The following is a 26,820-nucleotide window of genomic DNA, read 5'->3' as shown; positions in this document are numbered from 1 at the left end:
ATATAGAAATTCACTAAAATATAAAACTTTGCAAAACTGACAGAAGGAGAAATAGACTATATGAATAGTTTGATATGTATTGAAGAAATTGAATCTCTAACAACTTTCCCACAAAGAAAACTCTAAGTGCAAATGGCTTTCTTGGCTAATTCTTCCCAAAAATCAAAGAAGTAATAATAATGGTCTTCCATAAATTCTAACAGAGAATAGGAAAAAGGGAACACTGTTGATGAGATCAGCATAATCTTGATACTGAGTACAAGAAGGGAATATTATAAAGCAATCTCTTCCATTACACATAGTTGTAAAACTACCCCAAAAATATATTAGAAAATGGAATTTAGCAATACAGAAGATAGTACATAACAATTGAGGTTAATTTAATATTTGAAAATCAGTATAGTTCAGTACATTAATAGAAAAAGGCAGAACAATCTTTAGGTGATCTCAATAGATGCAGAAATAGCCTTTGAATGATTTTGTTTTCATTCCTGATACAAAAAAGACTCTCATTAAACTATGAATGGAAGGGAGCTTTTTAAAATTCTCATAAAGAACATCTACAATGCTGTCTTTGTACTTTATACTGAAATATTGAAACTTTTACTTCTGAAATTGGGAAAGAGACAGGGGTGTTTGTTATAAGCACTATATTTTTCAGTATTGTAATGAAGACTATAGCTAGTGTAATAAGCCTCGAAAAATTAAAGTCATAAGGATTAGAAAGGAAGAAGTAGAATAGTAATTATTTGCAGACAAAAAATTAGCCATTAAAATAGTCGTCAGTGGGGTGCCTGGCTGGCTCAGTTGGTAGCACATGCAACTCTTGATCTCAGGGTCGTGAGTTCAAGCCCCGTGTTGGTTGTAAAGCTTAGTTTAAAAACTTTTCTTTCTTTCTTTCTTTCTTTCTTTCTTTCTTTCTTTCTTTCTTTCTTTCTTTCCTTTCTTCCTTTCTTCCTTTCTTCCTTTCTTTCTTTTTTTTAAAGACTTTATTTGAGAGAGAGGGAGAGGGAGAGGCAGACTCCCTGCTGAGCAGAGAGCCAGATGTGGTGCTGGATCCCAGGACCCTGAGATAATGACTTGAGCTGAAGGCAGATACTTAACTGACTGAGCCACCCAGGCACCCCTGTAAAGCTTAGTTAAAAAAAAAAAAAAAAAAAAATATATATATATATATATATACACACACACACACACACACACACACATATATATATACATATATATATTAAAAAATATTCATTAGTGATTACTTAGTTAAATAGTCATTGTAGATGCTTGTATAATACATGGAAAATCCAAAATAATCTACAGACTAATTAGGATTAGTAAATGAATTCAGCAAGGTTACTTTATACATATAAAGGTCAACATACAAATCAATTATATATTTTTATATACCATAGTAAAAAAAATTTTTAAAACTGTACCATTTATATAGCACTGAAAAATATAGATTACCTAGGATAAATTTAACAGAGTGTATAAAACCTTTACACTGGAAGCTACAAATTATTATGGAGAAAAATTAAAGACATCCTAATAAATGAAGTCATATACAATGTTGATGGACTAGAAGACTCTAATTTGTAAAAATGTCAACTCTCTTAAATTAATGAATAGATTCATTCCAGTCCCTAGCAATATCCTGGCTAGGATATTGGAAATTGACAAGCTGATTCTAAAATTTGTGTGGAAATGCAAAGGTCAGAATTAGCCAAAGTAATGTTGAAGAACAACACCAAAATAGGAGGATATACATTACCAGGTATCAAGACCTATTATAAAGCCACAATAACTAAAAGTGGTATTGGTGCAAGGATTGACAGGTTGACCCACGAAGAATATAGAGTGTCCAGAAACAGACCCACATACCAAGGTCTCCAAATTTGTTACCTGAGTGACATTGCAGTGCTGTGGAGAAAAGGGATGATCTTTTCAACAAATGATCCTATAATTAAAATCTCTGATTATAATAAAAAAATAAAAATAAAATCTCTGATTATAAAAGTAATAACAAATTATATTAAAATCAAGAACACATGTTAACCAAAATCTACCATTAAGAGCATTTAAACTCAGGCCACGGAATGCAAAGAAGGTATTTATAATACACATACCTGATAAAGGACTCAATTTAGATTATATCAAATATTTTTTGCAAATCAATAAGAAAGTTAATAAAAAATTGGAAAAAGAATTGAACACATCCTCCAAAAGAAGAAATTCCAATGTCCAATGAACATATGAGTAAATAGTCTTCTTCGTTATCAGAGAAATGCAAATTAAAACCACAGTAAGATACTGTTACATACTTACCAGGTTGGCTAAGTGAAAAAAGATGGAAAATAAAAAGTATTGATAAAAAAATGGAGCAACTAGACTGGGGTTGGGAATGCAAGTCAGTACAACCACTGTGGAAAGCTGGTTCTGAACAAACTGGTTCAGACTGGTTCTGAACAAAATCATACCCTGTTTTACCTAGTGTTTTCATTCCTAGGGATAAACCTAAATGAAGTCCCCAAAAGGCATACTGTAATGTCCATAGCAGCATTATTTGAGGAGCCCTAACCTTGGAAGCTGTCTAAATGCCTACTGACAGTAAAATGGATAGATAAATTGTGTTATATTCACGTGGTGGAATATTATTCAGCAACGAGAAGGAATAGACTACAACTGCGAATAATGTGGATGATTCTCGCAATGATTATTTGAGGGAACGAAGCCAGATACAAAAGCATATGTACAGTCTAATTCCATTTATATAAAGTACCGAAGTGGGCAGAATGGTTGTTAGCAGGTTGGTATGTTTGGGGTGGGGGTGGACGTGACTGGAAGGAGGCATGAGAAAGGCGTCCGGGATGTTGATAATGGTTTATTTCTTGATGTGGGTGCCAATTACTTGTTCAGTTTGTGAAAATTCATTGAGCCGTATGCTTTTGAAGTGCACTTTTCTCAGCATATATTGTACTTCAGTAAGAGATATTTAAAAATGTAATGATCTCCATGTTTTAAATTTTTAGTTCTTGAGTGTGTCTTCTCATTGGCTCACAATTACCCAGATAGCTTCCAAGACTACTTCCAGCATTTGTCTGTCTTCCTTTGCTTTTCCGTGAACACTGGGGGCCAGCTGGAGCTGGAAGTTCAGTTTGAGAACTTAGTTGACCAGAGTGGGGAGGACAGGGAGGTGAAAGATTAGAGGAGGAGGAGGAGGGAGGAAAAAGGGGAGAGTGAATGCATGTGAGTGTAGGGATGAAGGAAAACTTGTCCACTTGTGGGTATAACCTAAAGGAGCCCCTGTTATCAGGAGTTCACAAGGGTTGATATGTGTAGGCATTTCTCTCTAATTGGAATCTTTCTTTCTTTCTTTCTTTCTTTCTTTCTTTCTTTCTTTCTTTTCTTCTTCTTCTTCTTCTTCTTCTTCTTCTTCACCTATTTAGAGAGAGAGTTCACGCATGCAGGGGGAAGGGCAGAGGGAGAGAGAGAATCCTCAAGCCAACTCCCTGCTGAGTGGGGATTCCCCACATGGGGCCCAATCCCAGGACCCTGAGATCATGACCTGAGCTGAAATCAAGAGTCCACGATACTCAACCAACTGAGCTGCCCAGGTGCCCCTAATTGGAATTTATTCTTAAAAAATTAAAAATCTCTAGAAGTAACAGCTCACAAAATTTAAAATCATAAATTGTAAATTTGTTTATTTACAAATGAATAAAGCTCATGAATAAGTGATAATTTGAATATGGTAACTGCTAACTTCTTAAATCACTTCTATTTTTTCTTTCCTTAGACACCGGTAGTCAAAAAATCGTATTTGCTTAGCAAATTATTCTAATTTGTAAATCTCTCAATCCAGGAGCGCCTGGGTGGCTCAGTCCATTAAGCATCTGCCTTCCGCCCAGGTCACGATTGCAGGGTCGCTCTGCCCTCCCCTTGCTCTTGTTCTCGGGTGTGCGCTCTCTCTCTCTCAAATAAATGAAATCTTAAAAACAAAAACAAAAAAAACCTGACTATCCAGATTGATTGAATATGGATTACTGAGACTCTGGGAATCTAATTAATTAAGTTTTTCCATAAGAAATGTTTTTATAAGTTGTTTTTCCCCCCTCAGGTGGTATGTTATTTTGTTACGATGTTTCAACCTATCAGAGTAAAGATGGCAAACCATTGAATCGACTGATGGCCAGTAGAGGGCGAAGTTTCAAGCAGACCTCACTCGCTCTAGTGCATGAGGTAGGTGCCTCCATAGACAGTGTAACCGGTTCTTCTTGCTTGTATATGTTTAGGCGCTACACCCCCTTCAGTTTATGGTCATTAAATTTAGTGTGTGTTTATTTTATTTTGTTCCAAAGATTTTTAAAATTTATTCGAGAAAGAGAGAGTGAGAGAGCATGAGCAGGGCGAGGGTGGGGGAAAGAAGGAGAAGCAGAAGCAGGCTCCCCACTGAGCAGGGAGCCTGATGTGATGCATGGGCTCCATTCTAGGACCCTGGGATCCCAGCCTGAGCCGAAGGCAGATGCTTAACTGACTGAGCCACCCAGGCGCCCCTACATTCCTTTTTTAAATTCAAAACTTGCATACCGTTTTGAGAGAGAGCACACAAGCAGGGGGAGCAGCAGGCAGAGTGAGAAGCAGGCTCCTCACTGAGCAAGGAGCCTGATGTGGGACTTGATCCCAGGACCTTGGGATCATGACCTGAGCTGAAGGCAGACGTTTGACTGAGCCACCCAGGTTTCCCTATAAGTTGCTTTTAAAGGCAACCAAAATAGTGGACCCAACTGAATACTAAAATATTTGGATGTGTTTGGATGTGTTTCTGAAAGAAACATGCTTCTCTCATTGCCCAGCCTTATTATTAGGGAGTAGTATGTAGTAATTTGGTTTCTTTCATCATTGTTTAACTTGTATTGTTCAGAATAAATACCAACTTATTATTTAAAGAAATAATCTTGCCTGTTTCTTGATTTGAATCCTCTGCAAGTACGTAGGGCTCCAGTGTTTATATATTTTGTGGATGTTGTGAATTAACCGTAAATAAGTGTTTAAGGAAAAAAAACCCTTTGGTTTTCGTGTTTATTCTGTTTTTCTTTTAGGCTACCCTTTTAAAATAAAGTTATGTGATGCCGTGAGATGATTTGTATAAAGTCTGATCATATCAGATTGTAGCAACACCAGAGGGAGGAGAGAAGCTGGAGAGCATGTGGGAAATGTGGGCTTTAGTGTTACCTTTAAACAGTTTATGACGGTTACTCATTCAGGTGTATATAGATTAAAATAAATGAATAACAAAGTATCCTAACAAAGAGGTTTCTTTTATATGATTTGGACATGGTAGGTTATATACCACTTACAAATGAAGATAGGAATTGTAAAACATTTAATGGTTTGATGTAAACGTAATTAGAGCTACTACAGTATGTTTGTACTAAATCTCATTTTGGTGCGTAATTTCTAAATCTTGGCACCACTCATTTGGCTGGATTATATTCTGCATCCTGTCACTTGCTACAAGTAGCATATCCAGTTTTTAGAGATCTGTCTTTATCCTGTGCCGCCCATGTTCTTTCATATATTTAATTAGAGTTGAAATTATATAAATATTTGGTTCAAAGCTTTTTTTTGTCTAATTCAGTGTTTTCACTTAACTAAGGAGGGACTAAAGATCTGGGAGGAAAATTTCTTAATTTCTTAATTTCATGAAAGAAAGAACATAGGTGATTTCTAGATTTGTTTTCCCTAACATCTCATTACTGCCATGGAGAAGGGAGAGATTTGGTGCCTTTTTGTGTTTTAAGCTGTGCACCTAGGGGTTTGAAGGTTACTTAACCAAGTACTTAACCAAAGTGTTAAGTATTAATGGAAAGTTGATTTTAAAAGTCACCATCAGAACAGAAACAAGAAAAAGTGTTAATATGAGGAGTAGCAGAAGGCAATCTAATAAGTTTCAGCAAATGGCATCAGAATTTAGGCATGCCTTGGATATGAACAGAGAAATTATTTGGGTTAAAATAATTGTTGCTGGGGCGCCTGGGTGGCATAGCGGTTAAGCTTCTGCCTTCGGCTCAGGGCGTGATCCTGGCGTTATGGGATCGAGCCCCACATCAGGCTCCTCCGCTATGAGCCTGCTTCTTCCTCTCCCACTCCCCCTGCTTGTGTTCCCTCTCTCGCTGGCTGTCTCTATCTCTGTCAAATAAATAAATAAAATCTTTAAAAAAAAAATAATTGTTGCTGGTATTGTAGAATGCCTAGAAAATTTCGAAGAGATGAGGAAATCATTATTTTAGGAGTCAGTTGGAAGATACATTGGATAGAATTTTGTCAAGTCTATGGTAGGATTTTAGTTTGGATTCATCTTGTTGTAATTCATTTAAAAAAAGGCAGAGATAGAGAATGAATCGTACAGTTTCTCAAACTAGGTGACAACAAATAATACGAGTTTTAAGATCTGGTTAATCAGAATAATAATTGCAGTGATAATAGCTAACAACCAGCTCAGGTATTTTAAAAATTGCTATATATATGTATATTCATTTAATCTCTACAGTAACACTGTGAAACGTTGGTACTGCTAATGTGCTTGAGATCACAGAGCTCCTAAGTACAGGAGCCTGGATGCTGAACCCGGGCAGTATGACTCAGGGTGGTCCTTGGACTACCCTACGCCATCCCAGGTTAACCAGACAGCATTTAACGATACTTTGGATCTTCCCAAGATGACTCTAGGGTTTCCTTACTCTTCTCCTTGCTTCTGGTCCTTCTTTTGTTGGGATCCTTTTGGTATAGTTGCAGGGGACATTTTCTTCAAACTTCTTTGGGTTCTCATTATTGCTTCTGAGTCTTTTATTTTAAAAATATCTGTCGTGAGAGTTTCCGTTGGTTTATTCACCCATCGATGGGCCCTTGGGGTGTTTCCAGTTCTTGGCAATTAGGACTGAAGCCACTATAAGCAATTCTCATATAGGTCTATGTGTGGACATCTGTTTTCATTTCTTTTGAGTAAATAAAGATGTCGGAGTGGGATTGCTAGGCCATACGGTAAGTGAATGAAACAAGCTACCAAACTTTTCCTAGTGACTGTCCATTTGGAGTGCCCACCGGCAACGTAAGGGAGGTTCCACTTGCTCTCTTTGCCCAGAGTCCTCGGTTTTTTATTTTTTTTTATTTTTTATTTTATTATTATTATTATTATTATTTTTAAAGATTTTTTATTTATTTATTCGACATGGATAGAGACAGCCAGCGAGAGAGGGAACACAAGCAGGGGGAGTGGGAGAGGAAGAAGCAGGCTTATAACGGAGGAGCCTGATGTGGGGCTCGATCCCATAACGCCGGGATCACACCCTGAGCCGAAGGCAGACGCTTAACCGCTGTGCCACCCAGGCGCCCCTATTATTTTTAATAATAATAATTTTTATTATGTTAGTCACGATACAGTACATCTCTAGTTTCTGATGTAAAGTTCCATGATTCATTACTTGCATATAACACCCAGTGCACCATGCAGTACGTGCCCTCCTTTTCTTTTTTTTAATGATTTTTTATTATGTTAGTCACCATACAGTACATCCCTGGTTTCCGATGTAAAGTTCGATGATTCATTAGTTACGTATAACACCCAGTGCACCATGCGATACGTGCCCTCCTTACTACCCATCACCGGTCTATCCCATTCCCCCACCCCCCTCCCCTCTGAGGCCCTCAGTTTGTTTCTCATAGTCCATAGTCTCTCATGTTTCATTCCCCTCTCTGATTACCCCCCCATCCCTTTCTTCCCCTACCGATCATCCTAGTTCTTATATTCCATAGATGAGAGAAATCATATGATAATTGTCTTTCTCTGCTTGACTTATTTCACTTAGCATTATCTCCTCCAGTGCCATCCATGTTGCAGCAAATGTTGAGAAATCTTTCTTTTTGATGGCTGAGTAATATTCCATTGTATATATGGACCACATCTTCTTAATCCAGTCATCTGTTGAAGGGCATCTCGGCTCCTTCCACGATTTAGCTATTGTGGACAATGCTGCTATGAACATTAGGGTGCATATGGCCCTCCTCTTCACTACGTCTGTATCTTTGGGCTAAACACCCAGTATTGTAATGGCTGGGTCATAGGGTAGCTCAATTTTTAACTTTTTAAGGGACCTCCACACTGTTTTCCAGAGCGGCTGTACCAACTTGTATTCCCAAGAGTCCTCAGTTTTTTAAAAGCTAGCCATTCTCATCCCTGGAGAGTGGCTTCTCTTCTGTGGTTTTGTTTCCTTAATGGCTGTTGGTATTGAGGATCTCTTTCTTTTATTTTTTGCCAGTCATACCTTTTCTTCTATGAAGGATTCTGTTGTTGTGCTTGGTTTTTTGTTGTTGTTGTTGTTGTTTTTAACCAGGTTTTTCTTTTCAAATGAGAGTTCTTTATTCTGGTATAAATTCTTTATTAGAAATGTGTTTTGCAAATTTTTTTTTAACCAAATCTGTAACTTGTCTTTTTATTTCCTTGGCAGTGTCTTTTGAAGAGCAAATGGTTACCTTTAAAGAACTTCAGTTTATCAAGGTTTTCCGCTTATGGTCCTTGCTTTTTGTCTAACCCAAAGTCTCAAAGGTCTTCTGTTTTCTTTTTTTTCCCCTCCTATATTTTCTGCTTTCTTTATTTTTTAAAAAACCGAGGCATAATTAATGTGCAATGAAACCCACTCATGTAAGATGTGCAAAACAGTGGTTTTAGCATATTCACAGAGTTGCGAAACCATCAGCACAATCAATTTTAGAATATTTTCATCCCACCAAAAAGAAATTCTGTACCTATTAGCAGAGAGACTCCCTTTTCCTCTTTTCCTAGCTTCCAGCAACCACTAATCCACTTATCTGTCTCTATAGTTCGCATATTTTGGACATTACATGTATATGGAATCATACAATATGTGGTCTATTTGTCTGACTTTTTTCACGCAGTATAATGTTTTCAAAGTTTATATATGCTGTAGCATGTCAGGATGTCATTCGTTTTTATGACCGAAAAATATCCCATTATATGAATCTAGCATACATAGTTTATCCATTAGTCCCTTGATCATCTCCTGTGTTTACATATAGAAGTTTTATAGTTTACAGTTTACATTCTAGCCTAGAATCTGTGTGAGTTAATTTTTCATGAGATATGAGTTATATTTATTGAATATTCCATTCTTTCTTCACTGAGACACCTCTGTTGAAAACCATTTGTCCATATGTATGGGTCTACTTCTTTTTTGTTTTTTTTTTTTAAGATTTTATTTATTTATTTGAGAGAGAATGAGAGCTAGAGAGAGTGAGAGAGCGTGAGCACACACAGAGGGAGAGGCACAGGGTAAAGCAGACGCCCCACCAAGCAGGGAGCCTGACTCAGGGCTCAATCCCAGAACCCTGGGATCACGACCTGAGCTGAAGGCAGACGCTTAACTGACTGAGCCACCCAGGCGCCCCTGCGTGGGTCTACTTCTGCATTCAGTTGTATTCCCTTGATCTATGTGTGTATACTTTAACCAAAACCACACAGCTTAATTACTGTCGCTTTATAAAAAGTCTTGAAAAGCAATATGAATCCTCCAATTTTGTTGTTTTAAAATTTGGCTATCTTTGGCTTTTCCATGTAAACTTTAAATCAGCTTTGAGAAACCACAAAAAAGCCTGCTGTAATTTTGGTTAGAAATGTATTGAATCTGTAGATTAATTTGGGAGAGAACTGACATCTCACTAATATTGAGTCTTTCAACTCATGCACAAGGCATATATATCTTTCCATTATTTCAGGTCAGTGTTTTGTTCTATTACAAATTTTATGCATATTTTGTTAAATTTAATGAGGATTGCGTGTCCCCAAGTATTTTGATGCTCCTGCATCAAATTAAACTGTTTTTTCGTTTGTCTTAATTTGCACCTGCTCATTGCTAGTGTATAAACATATAATGGATATCTCTGACTTTACTAAACCCACCTACATATTCTTGTTGATTTCTTGTAGCTTTTTTTTGTTTTTCATTGTGATGTGTATAAGTAGGGATGATCTTAATTTTTTTTTCCTGATGTGTGTGCCTTTCATTTCTTTTTCTTGCCTGATTACACTGTATAGGGCCTTCCAGTGCAGCGTTGAACTAGAGTGTAAGAGCAGACATTTCTTATCTTATGCACAGTCTTGCGGGAAAACATGCAGTGTCTTAACATTAAATACGGTGCTATATTTAGCTTATTTCAGGATGAAGATTTTGTAGATAAGCTTTATCAGATTCGCAAAGTTTCCTTTTATTCCTAAATTGCTGAAAGTTTTTATATCACAAATGGATGTTGAATTTTGTTGAATGTTTTGTTCTATATCAGAAGATTGTATACTTTTTAAACTTGTTGATATGATGAATTATTTTGATTTGTCTAAGTGAACCAAATCTTCATTCCTGGGAAAAACTCCACGTAATCCTAATGTATGGTCCTATTTATATGTTGCTGAATTTGACTTGCTAGTAATATTTTGTTAAGGATTTTTCTATCTTCGTTCATGAGGAATATTGTTCTGTAGCTTCCCTTTATTGTCTTTGCCTGATATGTTACTGTATAATGCTATCCTAATAAATAATTTTTCCTTAAATGTTTGGTAGAATTTTCCAGTGAAACCATTTGGGCTTGGAGTTTTCCTCAGGAATGTTTATAACTATGAATTCAATTTATTTAATATATGAGTCTGTTCACTCAGATCTATCCATCTTCCTACTAATCCTGAAGGGGGCGTTGTGGGTGGCAGAGCATACATGACAGTTAGTCCCCCTCTGTAAAGTGTAAAGTTTATAAAATCAGGGAGCTTTGTTTTGGTCACCTGTAGCTCCAATGCCTGGTATTCCCGGCACATAGCAGATGCTTCATAGACCTTTGTTGGGTTAATGATTTAAATCCTTTTGAAACATGGATGTGCCTTAGACTTCATATGTGCATTTCGTATGATAGTTTCCTTTTTCCAGAAATGTTGTTAATAAATTGACGGTGAATCTAATAATTATTGAGGTCTTACTAAGAAGTGACATTAGTATAATTTGAATGGCTTTTGTGTACTGTTTTATGTCATTAGTCATTTATATGAATAGATGTAGCCTTTCCTCCCTGCGAAGATTACGTATACTAGGGCCTTCTGAATGCCTACAACTATAGGTGGGTGAGTGTGTGAATAGGTAAAAGAACTTTGTTTTGAATGTCCTAAGAGCTCTGTTCTTCCTATCCTTACGTATTTTGCTTTATGTAATTGTCAATATTTCTGAAGAACTGTGTTCATTAAATCAAGTAATTTCCATTGTGGAGAACTAGTTATTTTATCTGTGGTGAATTCTTTTGGAGATTATTATATTCCCTTCTTTTTGAAAATTCTTAATGTTTTGATTTTTTTTTTCATTGATTTTTTTTAAAGTGAAACTCTCTCATGGGACTTTTGGAAGACTCGCAAATCTAAGTCTGATTTGACTTTGACCTGACATACCCCAGGAGAAGTTCTGTATAATCATTGGCCTGTCTAGACTTTTCTAAACCTGAAGTGCCCCCTCTCTCTCCGCTCCTTTGAAGAGGGACAACCAGGGGTCATTTCAGACCTACTAGGACTTCTCCAACCTCAAGTGACTGTCCTCTTCTGCTCTGTTTATAACTACACTTTCTCATCCTGAGACTAACTTGATTCCTCCTGATAAGGAAGTTGAAGGTGAATGACAGTTTCCTTCCCTGAAATTTGCTGCCTGTCTTGTCATCCTTTGGCATTTCTAACTCTGACGTGACACTCTCACCTAAATTGGATGATAGTGATTTGTCCCTGGATGAGAATGGCAGTCTTGCTTCATTATTTCCTCCATCTTTGGGCACATGCAAATTTCCCTGATCCTGCTGCCTTCACCCAACCATATTTCTGCCTCTGCGTTAGGTAATGAGCTCTGTTTTCATTTTTATTCCAGGGAACTCTTACCTGGACTTATTGGCAGCACTCATTCTGAATGAAATCTGTCCTTCCTTCCTTCCTTCCTTCCTTCCTTCCTTCCTTCCTTCCTTCCTTCTCTATGAATCATCATTTGATTCTTTTGCCCTATAAATCAATTTTGCCTTTCTTCTGCCTTCTGTGGATTTTTTTCCCTAGATGCCCAGAAATAGGTGAGATATAACCCATCATTTGAAATGCAAGGAATATATTTGCCGTTTTCTTTCATTCCTTCTTTATTTAAAAACATATTTCTTAGGAAGAGCGTGGAGTAGCATTAGCATTCGTGCAATATGAAACAATTAGATGGAAATTCTGAATAATAATTGGGAGAAGTGGTATCTGTGCTTATTACACATTCCCCCTTAGAAAACACCGTGAAAAGTATGGTTTGCTGTATTTTAGAGACTCCATAATTACCATGTGATGTGAGTTGTTATGGTAACTGGGTTTTCCCCCCTCCTATTAAATAACAGAGTAAGTAAATGGTTGCTTGAGATGTGATTGAATTGTCAGCTTTCAGGCTAATGTTATCCTGATGGGGTGGGGGGGAATAGACTGAGGAAGAGAGAGAGAGAAGATGAGGGGGAGAGAGTCAGGGAGAGAAATTTTTAAATGTCCAGAAAGCACCCACAAAGAGAAGAGTGTCATTTTACTTTTAAAACGTGTCCTCTACAAGCCCTCCCTTCTTGTCCTTCAGTCACAATTTGTCAGGAGACAGGACTAACAAAATTATTTTTGTGCAAACAAGATTACTATTGACAGAAAATTGAAGGCTATTATATCTCATATGTAAACAATGGGACATTGAGTGGCTTCGGGGTCTCTAGCACTAAGTACAAATGGTTTTTCTTCTGGGCATGTGGGAGGAGTGTGTGTGTCACAGACTAAATGTAGTGGCTCAGTGTTTGTGTGTCTGTGGAGCAGCTGACATTAAATACTTTTATTCTTTTGATAATAAATACATCTGGGGAGCGTGGAAATGTCTTCCTTTGTGAAATTGGGGTTTTAAAGCCGATAGCAAGCACTTCGTTTACCTGTAAATTTGTACATGCTACCCTACCTTATTTCATTCTACTTTGACCTTCTAACCACCTCACCAAAGGTTATTTTACTCAGTTTATCGTATTTAATGAAAGTCTGTTAAAATGGATGTTTTCTTATAAACAAGTAATCATACTTGTTAAGATGGCGTAAGAGACAGAAGACACTACGAAATTTCTGGGCGGTGTATTCTGAACAGTAAGTTAATGAGCGGCCGGGTAGTTCCTTCAAGTAAACTACGTAGCAGTGAGGAAACAAAATCTACTTTTTGATTTTCTCTTTCAACATTTCCCTTTATTTGTGAATCGTGTTTCTAAGTGAGATATTTTCTGTTGAGCTACTATTTCAGGTATACTTGATTAAATCCTATATGATACAAGTAGGTTTAGTGAGGAGATTTCAAAATATAAAACATATAATACCCACTTGAAAATTGTGCTTTGTCACTCACTGTGGTTTTAGCTGGAACGAAACATTTCCTGGCCAGAACATTTTGGTCGTGCTTTTATAAAATTTCAAATAACTGTGTCCTCAACAATTTGTGTTTGAGTTTAGCTGTGTCTACCTAAAAAAGTTTTTTTTTTTTTTTTTTTTTTAGATTTTATTTATTTATTCGACAGAGAGAGAGACAGCCAGCGAGAGAGGGAACACAAGCAGGGGGAGTGGGAGAGGAAGAAGCAGGCTCATAGCGGAGGAGCCTGATGTGGGGCTCGATCCCATAACGCCGGGATCACGCCCTGAGCGGAAGGCAGACGCTTAATGACTGCACCACCCAGGCACCCCTAAAAAAGTTTTCTAACACTGTTTCCAGCCTGATTGAAAGTTGAACGTCATAATTTTCTGTGATTGCTTGTTTATGACCGTATAGTTTTCACATGACAGAATTTTGTCTTAAAGCAAATACTGTACATTTAATTTGATTAAACTCAGCAGGTACTTAATTGAACACTTAAGTGCAGAACGCTATTATGGGTCCGTGGGAGGGATTCTGAGATGAGTAGGACAGGATCTCTACCCTTAGGATTGTATGAGGTTAGGGTGCATACACAAATAATCAAAGATGGAATCGGTTGAATGTTACAGGAGAGGTTTGTGCATCCTGGAAGTATAGAGATGGAAGAAACTATTTCAGTAAGTAGAGATGAGAGGAAGACGGGGCGTTCCAGGTAGTGGAAGTAGTGAGTGCAAAGGTGCCGTAGAGTATAGGACTGACTTGGGAATTGGTTTATAACCCAGTTCAGCCAGAATGCAGGTTAAATGAAAGAGAGGAGCAGGAAATCATCTAGGGAAATTGGATGGGGATCTTGGCCAGCAGAGTTCTTAACATGAGAACAAATTATGTCTTAAAGTAAATGGTGTGCTTTTGATTCTGAAAGGCTTTGAACATAGTACAAAAGAGTTTGGACTTTATTCTTTAATGAGCCATCAAAGGTTTTTGAAAAGAAGTTCTGAGTTAATGGAAGAGTAGCAGCACCATTTCGGATGTGTTAGAAAGAGGAAAGATGTTAGGCTGTTAGGAGATCAGTTAGGGGCCTCAGTACTCTAGGCAGGAATTCGGACTAAGCCAGTGAGGAAGAAAGTATGGGAAATAGAAGAAACATTTCAGAGGTGGAGTTGGCTGTTGAGTTGGGGGCAAGAAAGAAGTCCAGGATCAGTGAGAAGTTTCAGACCTGGGTGACTGGGATACTGATGTGTGATATTGATAGAAACACAAAAGATAAGAGGAAGGGTGGATTTTCAGTGCTGATGGCAAGTGTACAGAGTGTCATAGATGGTGGGAAGTGAGGGTTTGAGAAGCATTACAGGCTGAAAGTGACTTTCAGACTTTTAATTTTATTTGTATTGAGGTATAATATACACGCAGTGGATTTCACCTCTCTTAGTACTTAGTTCTATGAATTTTTATAAGTACGCACGTTCATGTAACCCATACCCCAGTCAAGATAAGAACAGTTCTGTCGCCCTAAAAATTCCCCCATGCTCCTTTGTAGTCAGTGGCCCTTTCATCTCCCCCTTCTTCTGAAACCGCTGATCTAGTTTATGTCCTTCTGGTTAAAACCGTGTTTTCAAGAGTCCTGAGGACCACCGCAAATAGGGTCAGATGATCAAGAAGGCTGACCACCAAGCCCCCCAGCCCTCGTCCTCACTTCATCTAGACAAGTTTTGCCTGTTTTCTGTTTTATATATTGGCATTTTACTTGACGTTTGGGGTGGGTGGAAAAATTACATAGCCAAACATTCAAAAACTCGTCGTATTCTGCAGTGTTGCTGACACAACTCTCAGCCACTGTTCTGTCTCATCCGGATTTTTGCAGTAGCCCCTGTGAGTAGGCGGCTCTGCTCTGACCTTTGCCCCCTATGGTCTGTTCTCAACATAGCAGTCAGCATGATCCTTTTACGCTGTAGGTTAGATCATGTCTTTCTTCTCAAAACCTTATAATGGCTCCCCCTTTACTAAGAATAAAGACAAGTCCTGAGGGGCACCCAGGTGACTCAGTCAGTTAAGCGTCCGCCTCTTGATTTCAGCTCCAGTCATGAGCTCAGGGTTGTGAGCTCAAGCCCCGTGTTGGGTTCTGTCCTGGGTGTGGAGTCTGCTTAAGATTCTCTCTCTCCCTCTACTTCTGCCCCTCGTCCTCTGTGCCCGCACACGCACACTGTCTCTCTCTCTCAAAAAAAAAAAAAAAAAAAAAAAAGTCCTGAAAAGTGACCTAGAAGTCACTTCCCTGCACTGAGTGCCCTCTTAATTTGCCGAACTTCTCTCTCGCTCACTCTGTCCGTGCTCATTGGTTCCTCAGGCAGGTGAGCCATGTGGGCTTTAGGACCTGTGCCTTACCTTGTCTTTGTGTGTTTTTTAACTGAAGTAAAATTCACATAACATAAAATTAACCCTTTTAAAGCTTGAAGCATACAATTCTGTGGTATTCAGTATATTCACAGTGTGCAAACCATCACCTCTGTCTAGTTCCAGAACATTTTCATCACCCTCCAGTGAGATTGTGTGTGTGTGTGTGTGTGTGTGTGTGTGTGTGTTAAACAGTCACTTCCCATTTCCCCCTCTCTTTTTTCCTTCCCTTGTCTCTTCCCCTCCCCTGGCAACCACAGTCTGCTTTCTGTCTCTATGGATTTACCTACTCTGGATATTTCATATAAATAAAATAATCTAATAGGAGCCTTTCTGTCTGGCTTCTTTCTCTTTCACGTAAATGTTTTCACAGTTCCTCTACATCTATTTTGCGTCTGCACGCCATTCCTTTTTATGGTTGAATAATATTCCGTTGTAGATATATTGTGTTCGTTCGTTCTTTGCTCACGTGGGCGCGCTCCATCTTTTGGTTATTGTGAAAATGCTTTGAGCATTCATGTACAGTGTTTGTTTGCATAAATGGTTTTGATTCTTCTGGATATGTATGTAGAATTGGAATTGCTGGTTCATAAGGTAGTTCTGCGTTTGGCTTCTTGAGGAATGACCAAAGCTGAACTGTTTTCCATTCCCACCAGCACTTATCATCACATTCCAGTCTTTATTCAGCCTTCACCTTCTCAACGAGGTCTACCTAACCACCCTGTTGAGTCCTGTAAACTGTTCCAGTCCCCGTCCTCCCCTCATTGTCCCCCCCCCCCATACCCTCCTCATGTGTATTTCTCTAATATGGTCTCTTTTTTAGGCACATGCATAATGTTTCATGGTACTTACTCCCTCTTAACACCTGGAAATGCTTACCCTTCTCCAGATTCTAGAGCCTGCTCATGCCAAGAGTCCATCAGACACCCATCATTGCAAGAGTATGTGTAGGTGAAGCAAGACCACATTCCACGTGCGTGAAAACTTGCCGCACAGTAGTTGAGAACCCTCATCCGCTGGGTAACAGGGTTGCCAGTTCGTGAATTGCAATTCTTTAGTTGTTTGGGTTTCCTTCAAAGCCTTCTCAGAGTATAGCAAATTATACGTAGTTTTCATGCTTTAAAAATGCTAATTGTATTTTTCAGCCTAGCAACATTAACCTATATGGGTGGCTATATATTGAATTAGAATAGTGTCCTAAAATGTTTTTTTGTTAAAAACGGTCCAAGGCGTCTCTTTTGCTGTGTAACACAACTGGAGTGTAAGGGCATGACTGACTGCAGGCTCTTTCCCTGTTTCTCTTCAGTGAAGGAGAGCGCAGCCAGCCAGTGCATTTTTAAGGAGATTTTTTTTTTTTAAAGATTTTATTTATTTATTCGACAGAGGTAGAGACAGCCAGCGAGAGAGGGAACACAAGCAGGGGGAGTGGGAGAGGAAGAAGCAGGCTCATAGCGAAAGAGCCTGATGTGGGGCTCGATCCCATAACACCGGGATCACGCCCTGAGCTGAAGGCAGACGCTTAACCGCTGTGCCACCCAGGCGCCCCTAAGGAGATTTTTTTCACAGCTGACTCCGTGGAACCCTGGGACCAGGTATAATCGCATAAACCACGAGGAGGAGTTCAGGCTGGTGTGTCCGCTCGAGAGTTGTGCTGGGTCCCCGCACCCACCTTCAGATGTGGTTCGAGCGGCAGCAGGAGGATTAGCTTTCCCCTTCAGTTTGTAACCTCCTTTCGAATAGGTTTCCGGGCACAAATCCTTCTGTTCTTAGAAGCTCAACGTTTGATTTGCTCATTTTCCTTTACATTTTTTCCATAATACTTTCTTTTTTCTTAACTGAGGTTGAAGTGGTAATCGCCACTGTTGTCCTTCCAAAAACATTCAGCGCTCTTTTTACCAATTCACGGAGACCCTGGATAGCCCCAGTGCTGCAGAGATGTCCGTGGATTATTTGACAGGAAAATATTGAAGTATTTTGAGGTTGTGAACTAAGAGAGGAAGGTTTGATTGTGGTGTTTGAGTGTTCTTCCTGTTAAATCCAGGTCTCAAAATAAGATTTTTTTTAAGGGGGGGAGGAGCAGAGGGAGGGGGACAGAGGGAATCCTAAGCAGGCTTCATGCCCAGTGCGGAGCCTGACGTGGGGCTCCATCTCAGGACCCTGCGATCATGACCTGAGCCAAAGTCAAGAGTCAGATGCTCAACTGACTGAGTCACCCAGATGCCCCAAATTGGACTTGATAGTTAATGTAGTTTATGAAACGGAAATAGAATTGACAGGAAAATGCCCCACATTTTGGAAACGGACAGCAGGGCCAAGGACCGATTAATGCCTCTCCAGCTGGAAATGTGGCCTCCGTTGTAGTCTGCTTCCAGATAATGAGAGAGGAAGCAGGAGTTGGTGGGCCTGTTCCTTCCAGGATTTTTGTTGACCTATTGACAAGGCTCCCCCTCCCCTACTCGATACAGTGAGTACTTAATCAGAAAAAGAAGAAACCTATCCTTAAAATTTTTTTAAAGTTCATTTCATGGTGCGAGTGTCTTCTTCAGACTACATGTCAAGGTGTTTTGTTTGTTTGTTTGTTTGTTTTGAGAGAAGCAGTGCTAGGATGAGAAGTAATAGATAGCAGACAGAATTTTCTTTGTTCTTTTCATTCCCGTAGGTTCCTCTTAATTTTCCCTGATAATCTATTTGTGCTCCTTTCTGACTCTCCCACTAGAACGTTCTCTGCAGACACACACTGATTGATAATCCTCATAACCTGTCCTCGTATCTTGGGTGTAGCAGGCCCACACAAGGACTAGGGTTACAGAAAATTCCAGAGGCCCTGGGAAGCAGCTGTATTCAGAGCAGCTGTTCTCTTCCCTATCAAAGCCCTTGAGAAAATTAATTCCCACAATACAGTAAGACCTCCTTACGCACTCTAGTTATCATGATTCTGGGGCCATTATATAGAAATTCGTCTTTTTTGCTGTTTGTTGTTGTTTTTGTGCGTAGGACCCAGACTACAGTTCTAGTTGTTTGGGTTTAGAGGAGATGAGTTACAGGAAATGTGAAATGTGATGCACTGTGACTGTTTTTCTTGAGTGATCTTTCTTTCACAGAAGCAGACCTTGGGAAGATTTGTTGCAAGATAGCCTCATACTAATAGGTAGAAGCAGAAATGACTATGAAAACCAGATGTTTTGTCTGGGCCTCTCTTCAGAAACAGGGCTTCGGTGTTGGCGTATATCATTTTTCTCTTGTTTACGCACAGTGATTAAAGGGCATTTATCTAGTGGTGTGCGCGACTGAGGGACTCATTTGCATCTCTGGCCCTCATGGTTTCGACACAACGTGATATTTCTGTTGGCAATTGGAGTTTATTACTTCAGAAATTGTCATAGTAGAAATCCAGGATGTGAGCAATATTTATTTTTATTTAAAATGACTAGGGGCATTTGCCAGACAATACCTAGTTTCCTGACATTGGCAAGAGGCTTCACACAGAGTTGCCCCCTCATTTTCAGGGACACATTTGTATTACACATACATCTTAACTTGTGATTACTGTAGAGCTCTATTTGCTTTAATTTAGAAAATTCCAGGCTTATTTTATTTTGTCTTGACGCGACTCTAAACTCTGCTCCTTTGAAAACAGCTGAAAGACCTTATTTGTGGTTCTGATCCTAGACTGATTTGGTTTGTTTTAGAATCTAAATCATTTAAATGAAGGGAAGGAAAGAAGTTTATTCTGTTTTAATACCACACAGTCTAACTTATGTTGTGGTCCGTTTTCCCCACAGGTTCACATCCAGCTTTCCGAGTGGCACCGGGCGATCTTTCTGCCACAGGCCTGGCTTGCGTATATGAGTCGAGCTTATCATGCCATTTTACAGGTAACGAAACCGTAGGATCGGGTGCTGTAGGACAGTGTCTTCTTCGGATCTCAAGTTTTACTGCATATATGGATTTAATATAAAAGCAATTAGGAAAATAGCACTATCAAAAAGGCAGCGCTTGGGGCTCCTGGGTGGCTCAGTCGGATAAGTGTCTGCCTTCTGCTCAGGTCATGATCCCAGGGTCCTGGGATTGAGTCCCGCATGGGACTCCTTGCTCAGCGGGAGCCTGCTTCTCCCTCTGCCTGCTGCTGCCCCTGCTTGTACTCTCTCTCTCCTTTTCTCTCTGACAAATAAATAAATCTTAAAAAAAAAAAATGCGACGTTTAGTTTTGCTCATAAAAGAATGTGAGTTATGCACGTAACTGCACTTACATTTCAACCTTGATGTCCTCCATCTGTTGCCAGTCCAGAGCCCCCCTTGGGTGCTCCTCTTCTACACCGTGCTGCTTTCTGAGACCTCCTAGATGTCACAGGTGTCCCCTGTGGCTGTCCCACGGCACCTTGTCGTGAGCACGTCCCAGGCTGAGCTCACCGTCCGCCCCTGTACCTGTGCCTCCCCAGGCTGGACTTGTTTACAGTTCCAGCCTTATTATCTCTTAGTCCTTCCCCGGAATTGTGTGTTTCAGTCTCGCTAAGTCTCTTCGTTGTCCACACTCGGCATGTCTCCCCTAACCTCTTGACTCACACACAGCCGCTTCTGCTATAGGCCCTGCCTTCCCTCTTTGCCCACCTAATTTCTGCTGGTTTTTTAGAGTATTTTATCTCTGAAGGCACCTACCTGTGGGGCCCCCAAAACTGAATTATATGCCCCTCTTTTGTGCTTTCTTAGAATCCCTGCTTCCCCACCCTACCCCCACCCTCACTTTAAGATTTGATTTGATTTTTTAATATTTTTTTTGGTAATCTCTACACCCAACGTGGGGCTGGAACTCACAACCCCGAGATCACAAGTCCTGCCCTCTGCTGACTGAGCCGGTCAAGCATCCCCCATGCTTCCCGTTTTGAAGCCCGTACCAACTTAGGTGTTTGTCTGGGGTCCTTTGGTTCTCTCTGTTCCTTAAAGCTAGGAACTGTTGTTTTCTTCCCTGTTGTCTCTCCAGAACCTGGCACAGTGTCTGAAACATAGTAGGTGCTTTCTAAATAAACGAATTATACTCAGTTTGCCTTCATTTAATCCAGCAATACTGAAAGTCGTAGGTTGTGAATTTTGAAATTAGAAAATTTGGGGTCAGGGGCACCTGGGTGGCACAGCGGTTAAGCGCCTGCCTTCGGCTCAGGGCGTGATCCCAGCGTTCTGGGATCGAGCCCCACATCAGGCTCCTCTGCTATGAGCCTGCTTCTTCCTCTCCCACTCCCCCTGCTTGTGTTCCCTCTCTCGCTGGCTGTCTCTATCTCTGTCAAATAAATAAATAAAATCTTTAAAAAAAAGAAAAAATTGGGGGTCAGCGTGGGAATATACGAACAGTTAACAATATAAGGAAATGACTAACCAACCTTTATTCCGAGCTTAAAATTCATTTTTAAGGATGACAGAAAAAAAATCTGATGGTACCTAAGTAATTTGTGGCCCAGAATAGGATTTTCATGGAGTCTCAGGAAGTGTGGTGTTATGGTTAAGGGCTAACAGCTGTCCTAGAAGACCAAGTGGGGAGAAGGAGTGGGTGGGGCGGGGGGGGGGGTTCGGGAAGGAATGACTAAGCATCTTAGCATTGGTGTTCTCGTCTTAAATTAAAACTTTGCCGCAGCCTATTTTATTGAGTCTAGGATTTGTGAAGCAGCGATGCATCTTCAGAGGTTCTGACTCATTAAAACTGAGTAGGGGACCAGGAACGTCCATGTTCACCAAGCTGTCCAGTCATTTTAACATAGTCTGTCAGCCACAGCACTGCGTTTTAGACGGTTCCCCAAACTACACTGGAATTCAGATTTTAAAGATGGCCTTTTAGAACCCTCCTTCGGCTCAGCTTTCACACGTTTTTGTTCCAGGTGGCATCTGGGCCCTCGGTTTTGAACAGATGCATGAGTGGAGGAATGTGTGTTACTCATACACACTGTCAACCAATCATAGTTTTTATGCAACGAGAGTGAGATTGCAAGTCAGAGTACGCACTTTTTCTCACATCTGTTTGCCTCGATGTGATTTTTCCAGTGCTTTCCTTCAGCAAACATTTACGGGCCACCTTTCACTGGCCAGGCCCTGTGCCAGGCGCGTGGGACACGAAGGAGAATAAAGCGCTCCTTCCTCTCTGCGAGCTCCTGGTCCAGTGCGGGAGACTGACACTCCACCAGCAACTGTAATACAACATCTCTGAGGCTTTTTTTTTAAATGGATTTTATTTATTTATTAGGGAATGAAAGAGCACAAGGAGGAGGAGCAGCAGGCAGAGGGAGAGGGAGAAGCAGGTTCCCTGCTCAGCAAGGAACCAGATGTGGGGCTCGATCCCAGGACCCTGGGAGCATGACCTGAGCCGAAGGCAGCCGCTTAACTAGCTGAGCCACCCAGGCACCCCATCTCTGAGGCTTTAACAGAGGCTGTACAAAGTACTATGGGTGCCTGGAGAAAGAAGGAAGGAATAACTCCTCCTCCTGGAGCATGAATTGAGAATTTTATTTAGCTCTTAGCATAAGGAAGGCTAAATTGAACAGGATGATGGTATATGCAGATGACTTGCAATTGATTTAAAAAAAAAAAAAACCTCCACAGTTATTTTTTATAATAAGAACTACCATTTATTGAACAGCTAGTATGTGTCCAACACTTCACATGTATTATTTCAATGAATGTTTACAGAAACCCTTTGACGTGAGTGTTGTTAACCCCGTGTATGATGGGATTCCAGACGAAAAAGCAGGGTTTGCTAGGAAAGCAAAGCAACAGTGCAAAACCCAACAGTCACAACTGTCGGGCTCCAGGGAAGGAACTGGGACTTCACCTGGATTTGTCTGTCCCCAGAGCCTCAGCCTTTTCCACTGCGGCACGCACGTTCCCTGGCACTGTCATTCGTTGTAACAACAAATAATGGAAATTGCTTTAGTTTTTTAGAGGATAGATCTGTTTATGAAAAGCCAGCTGAGTACATTTAGTACTGCAGGTCAATTATCCTACCTTTCTACTGTTGTAGGTACTGGTGTGCCTCTTTGCTTATTTATCCTTTAAAACCCTTTTTACTGGGGCGCCTGGGTAGTGCAGTCGCTAAGCGTCTGCTTTCGGCTCAGGGCGTGATCCCGGCGTTCTGGGATCGAGCCCCACATCAGGCTCCTCCGCTGGGAGCCTGCTTCTTCCTCTCCCACTCCCCCTGCTTGTGTTCCCTCTCTTGCTAGCTGTCTCTCTGTCAAATAAATAAATAAAATCTTTTAAAAAAATAAAATAAAACCCTTTTTACTTTGGATTTCTCAGTTCCCCTGAGAATTGGTGACAATAGAAATGAAACTCAAAGCGTGGACTCTGAGAAGATCTTCGGTATCATTTAAAAGTACAGGAAAGCTTTTTAGGGCATCACTATTATTTGAAAGCACACTGATGCATTTTAATTGTTTGAGTTTTTTTAAATGAGCCCACACCCTTAAACCGAATTTATGGTGTCTTAGAAGAATTAGAGCAACTGCCAGACTCCTTGTCTATATCAAGAATTTCTGTCCTGGAGGACCCTTCTGTACAAGAGTTACAGTTCCTTCCATCTGGTGCTAGACATACTTTGTAGCATTAAACCAGAGGATCATTTAGAGGAGGCGTGTTTTATTCAGTTAAGCCTAGGAGACGTGTTGAAGGATACATCCTACATTACTTCCTGGAGGTTGATTACAATGTGAATAAGTTCGAGATCCTGATCAGGACCAGTGGTTTTAGCCTGGGCATCTGCTTCCGGCCTGATCTAATTTTTCCACAAGAATGTTGGAATTTGAATTTTAAGCATATCAATGTGGTTGACACGAGGAGGTATTTGGCTTTCTTCCCATTAAGATGGAAAATGTGGATAGATACGAGTTGATTGACAGTTCAGAGTCCGTTTTGGTAAGGAGGGCTGTACAGCCACCTTTACCTTGGTCCCCATGTGGCATGCCGAGTTGGTTAAGTTCTCCGGCCTTCGCGGAAAGGGCTCTTGTGAATATGACCTCAGCCTGGAGAGAGGAATTAGAAAGCAGGTTGACTGCAGACGTTTGCTTCCTGAGTGGGTCAGCTGGCTGTGAAGCAATCTGAAATCCAAACCTGGGTCCGGAATTGGTGGATTTCTCTCTGACCGTTTGTAGGAGTTGTTTGTTCTTAACGTCTGCACGTTTGGGACTAGGTGAGGTCGCTCACTAGAATCAGCAAGCTCTTAGTTATATAGATGGGAGAGTCAAAAAAAAAAAAAAAAGGTAAGAAGGGTAGATAAATAATTGGAGTCTACAGGCAACCCGAAAATCTCGGTTCAGGTGACCATTTCCGCCGTTTTCCTCCCGGTGAGTGCTTTCCCCCCTTAATCACAGAAGCAGAGGTGACAGGGATGGGTGGCCTGATGAACAACACAGACTCCGGGGGCACAGTGGGTCTGAATAAATAGCCCCACAGGGACTGGGTGGACAGGGGGAGAGAGACATTCCAGAAGAGGATTGAAAGGAGCGAGAGACTTTGGAAGAAGAAGTAAGAAATTTAGTTACGCCGATGGCTGTACTGGGTTATGGCTATAGGAGAGATTAGAAACATAGGCCTTCTCAGTAGGCTGCCTGTATACTAAGCTCTTTTGTTTTATGGTTTATTTCTAAGCAGATTTTGAACCTTTTCATTTCCTACTGTTTATCCTTTTTGGAAAAGGATATAAGCAAGTACATGTTCCTAGGAGTAAAGAGGCCTAATTTAAGAAGCATAACTAACAGGGATAGGCAAGAAATACTATTTTCTAATTTGCCTATTGCTCTGGGAGGTCAGTATCAGTATTAATAAGTATTAATATTAATGTCTTGCCGGTTTGTTCGCCTCTGATACCTTGCTCCAGGAGACAGAGGGGAGAATGAAAGGGCCAGGGTTCTATCTTTGGAAACACGGAGATGGGGATGGATATGAGTGAAGTGAATGGAAATTATGAAGGATGAGAATAGGGTGCCCATCAAATCTCTGAGCCTGTGAGCTGGTCAGCCGCAGGGCACCGTGGGCTGGAATTTGCACTGAAGGACAAGGACCCCTTAACCTGATAAACAGTCTTTGCCTTCAGTGAGCCCGCAGACTGGTGGTAACTGAGAGTTTATATATATTCATGAGAGATCAGTTCCTAAGAAGATAATAGAGGGAGGTGGGGTTGTTGTTGTTGTTGTTGTTGTTGTTGTTGTTGTTGACAATAAACCTGGTATGGAAGCTCTTTGTTATCAGCTACCACACTAAACAGACACTTCCCACAGGATGTAGCTTGGCGCTCTAATGCCGTGAGATAGTTGTTAGCTACGTTTCACAAATGAGGAAATGCAGGTTTAGAGAGATGAAGTAACTTGTCGGAATTTACACGGCGAGTAAGGGAGCATGGCCTTAGATCAAGGCATTCTGATTCCAGAGCCCACATCCTCAACCCAGCAAGCTGTATTGCTTCCCTCTCTACAGTTTGTATGGAGATAGACTTTGCTGCTGCGGAAAGGACTCTTTTTAGGACTCTCTTCTTTTCATTTTATTTTATTCTTTATTTTTTAAGTAAGCTCTACACCTGGCACGGGGCTTGAACTCACAACCCTGAGACAGAGCGCGTGTGCTCTACTGACTGAGCCAGCCAGGCGCCCCCATACTTTAGAACTCTAAAATCAGTAAGGAAAAGACAACCAGTAGGAAAGTAGACACACGGGGATGCCTGGGTGGCACAGTCAGTTGGGTGTCGGACTCTTGGTTTCAGCTCAGGTCGTGATCTCAGGGTCGTGGGATGGAGGAGAGCCCCGTGTCAGGCTGTGTGCTCAGCACGGAGTCTGCGTTTCTTTCTCCCTCTCCCTCTCTGTGCCTCCTCCAGGCTCTCTCTCGCAAATAAATAAACAAATCTTTAAAAAGAGAAAAAAAAAAAAAGAAAGAAAGAAAAATGGACACAGTAGGAAATCTAAAAGTCAATAAACATTTGAAAGGATTTTCAATCTCATTGATAAACAGTGAAATAAAAATTAAAACCATAATAAACACTGTTTCGCACTTGCCAGAACAGTAAAAATTCAAAGCCTGACAACTCCAAATATTGGTGAGAATGTGGAGTAGCTAGAACTTGTATTTTCCCTTCCCTTCCCTTCCCTTCTCCCTTCTCTTCCCTTCCCTCCCCACTTTCCTCCCTCCCCCCTCCTTCCTTTCCTTTTTTCTTTTTTCTTTTCTTTTCTTTCTTTCTTTCAAGATTTTATTTATACATTTGAAAGATAGAGAAAATGGGGGGGGGGACAGAGGGAGAGGGAGAAGCAGACTCCCCACTGAGCAGGGAGCCCAATGTGGGGCTTGACCCCAGGGTCCTGAGATTATGACCTGAGCCGAAATCATCAGTTGGACGCTTAACCAACCAAGCCACCCAGGAGCCCCTAAACCAGTGTTTTAAGTACATTTAAATAATGTAATTGCTGATAGACTAGAGGGGAAAGGAGCTGATCAAAATAATCCTGAGTGTAAAAAAACAGGATAATTATCTGAAGGTCTTGGTCTTAAAGGGGTGATAGCAACTATAGTTTTCTTGTGTATAGAAGTGAAAATTATGGTATTGACTTTTATAAATTCAAGAGGTAAATATGTAATGTGTAGGTGTTTGAGAGTAACTTTGGTTATATATGACCCAAATCTTCCGTGTTAGATGATAAGCCCCATTTTCTGTCGTTCCGTTGTAGTACGGATGCCCAGACCCCAGTCTTGGTAATAGTGTCCGTTACAACGATCAGCTATCGACAGAGGCAGATCATTATGATAAGGGGGATTTTTTTTTTTTTTAACGGGACCTATGGAATTCAAATCTGCTTTTAATCGATATCCCAAAATGAAGTGCTATGCACTAAATTTCCCAAATCTACAGCTGCTCCAGGATAAATTTCTTTGGTGAGTGTTGAAATACCTGAGTGGTGATATAATTCTCTGTCCTCACACATTCTTTTTTAATAATCTAACATTT

General features: G+C 40.5%; 1 protein-coding gene across 2 annotated transcripts in view; it reads left to right on the top strand.

Moving 5' to 3' along the window:
- The window catches only part of FOCAD (focadhesin), a 302,415-nt gene that overhangs the window by 205,065 nt on the left and 70,530 nt on the right, over positions 1–26,820 (top strand). For both annotated transcript variants that reach the window (XM_045780633.2, XM_045780634.2), the window contains 2 exons: positions 4,112–4,233; positions 19,640–19,732. In XM_045780633.2, the coding sequence (XP_045636589.2) occupies positions 4,112–4,233; positions 19,640–19,732 (215 nt within the window). The remainder of the gene's footprint in view (positions 1–4,111; positions 4,234–19,639; positions 19,733–26,820) is intronic.

The sequence above is a fragment of the Ursus americanus genome, chromosome 18 (assembly GCF_024610735.1).
Source record: "Ursus americanus isolate L20-20 chromosome 18, mUrsAme1.1.p, whole genome shotgun sequence".
Taxonomy (NCBI): domain Eukaryota; kingdom Metazoa; phylum Chordata; class Mammalia; order Carnivora; family Ursidae; genus Ursus; species Ursus americanus.
This window is presented reverse-complemented; position numbering and strand designations above follow the sequence as displayed.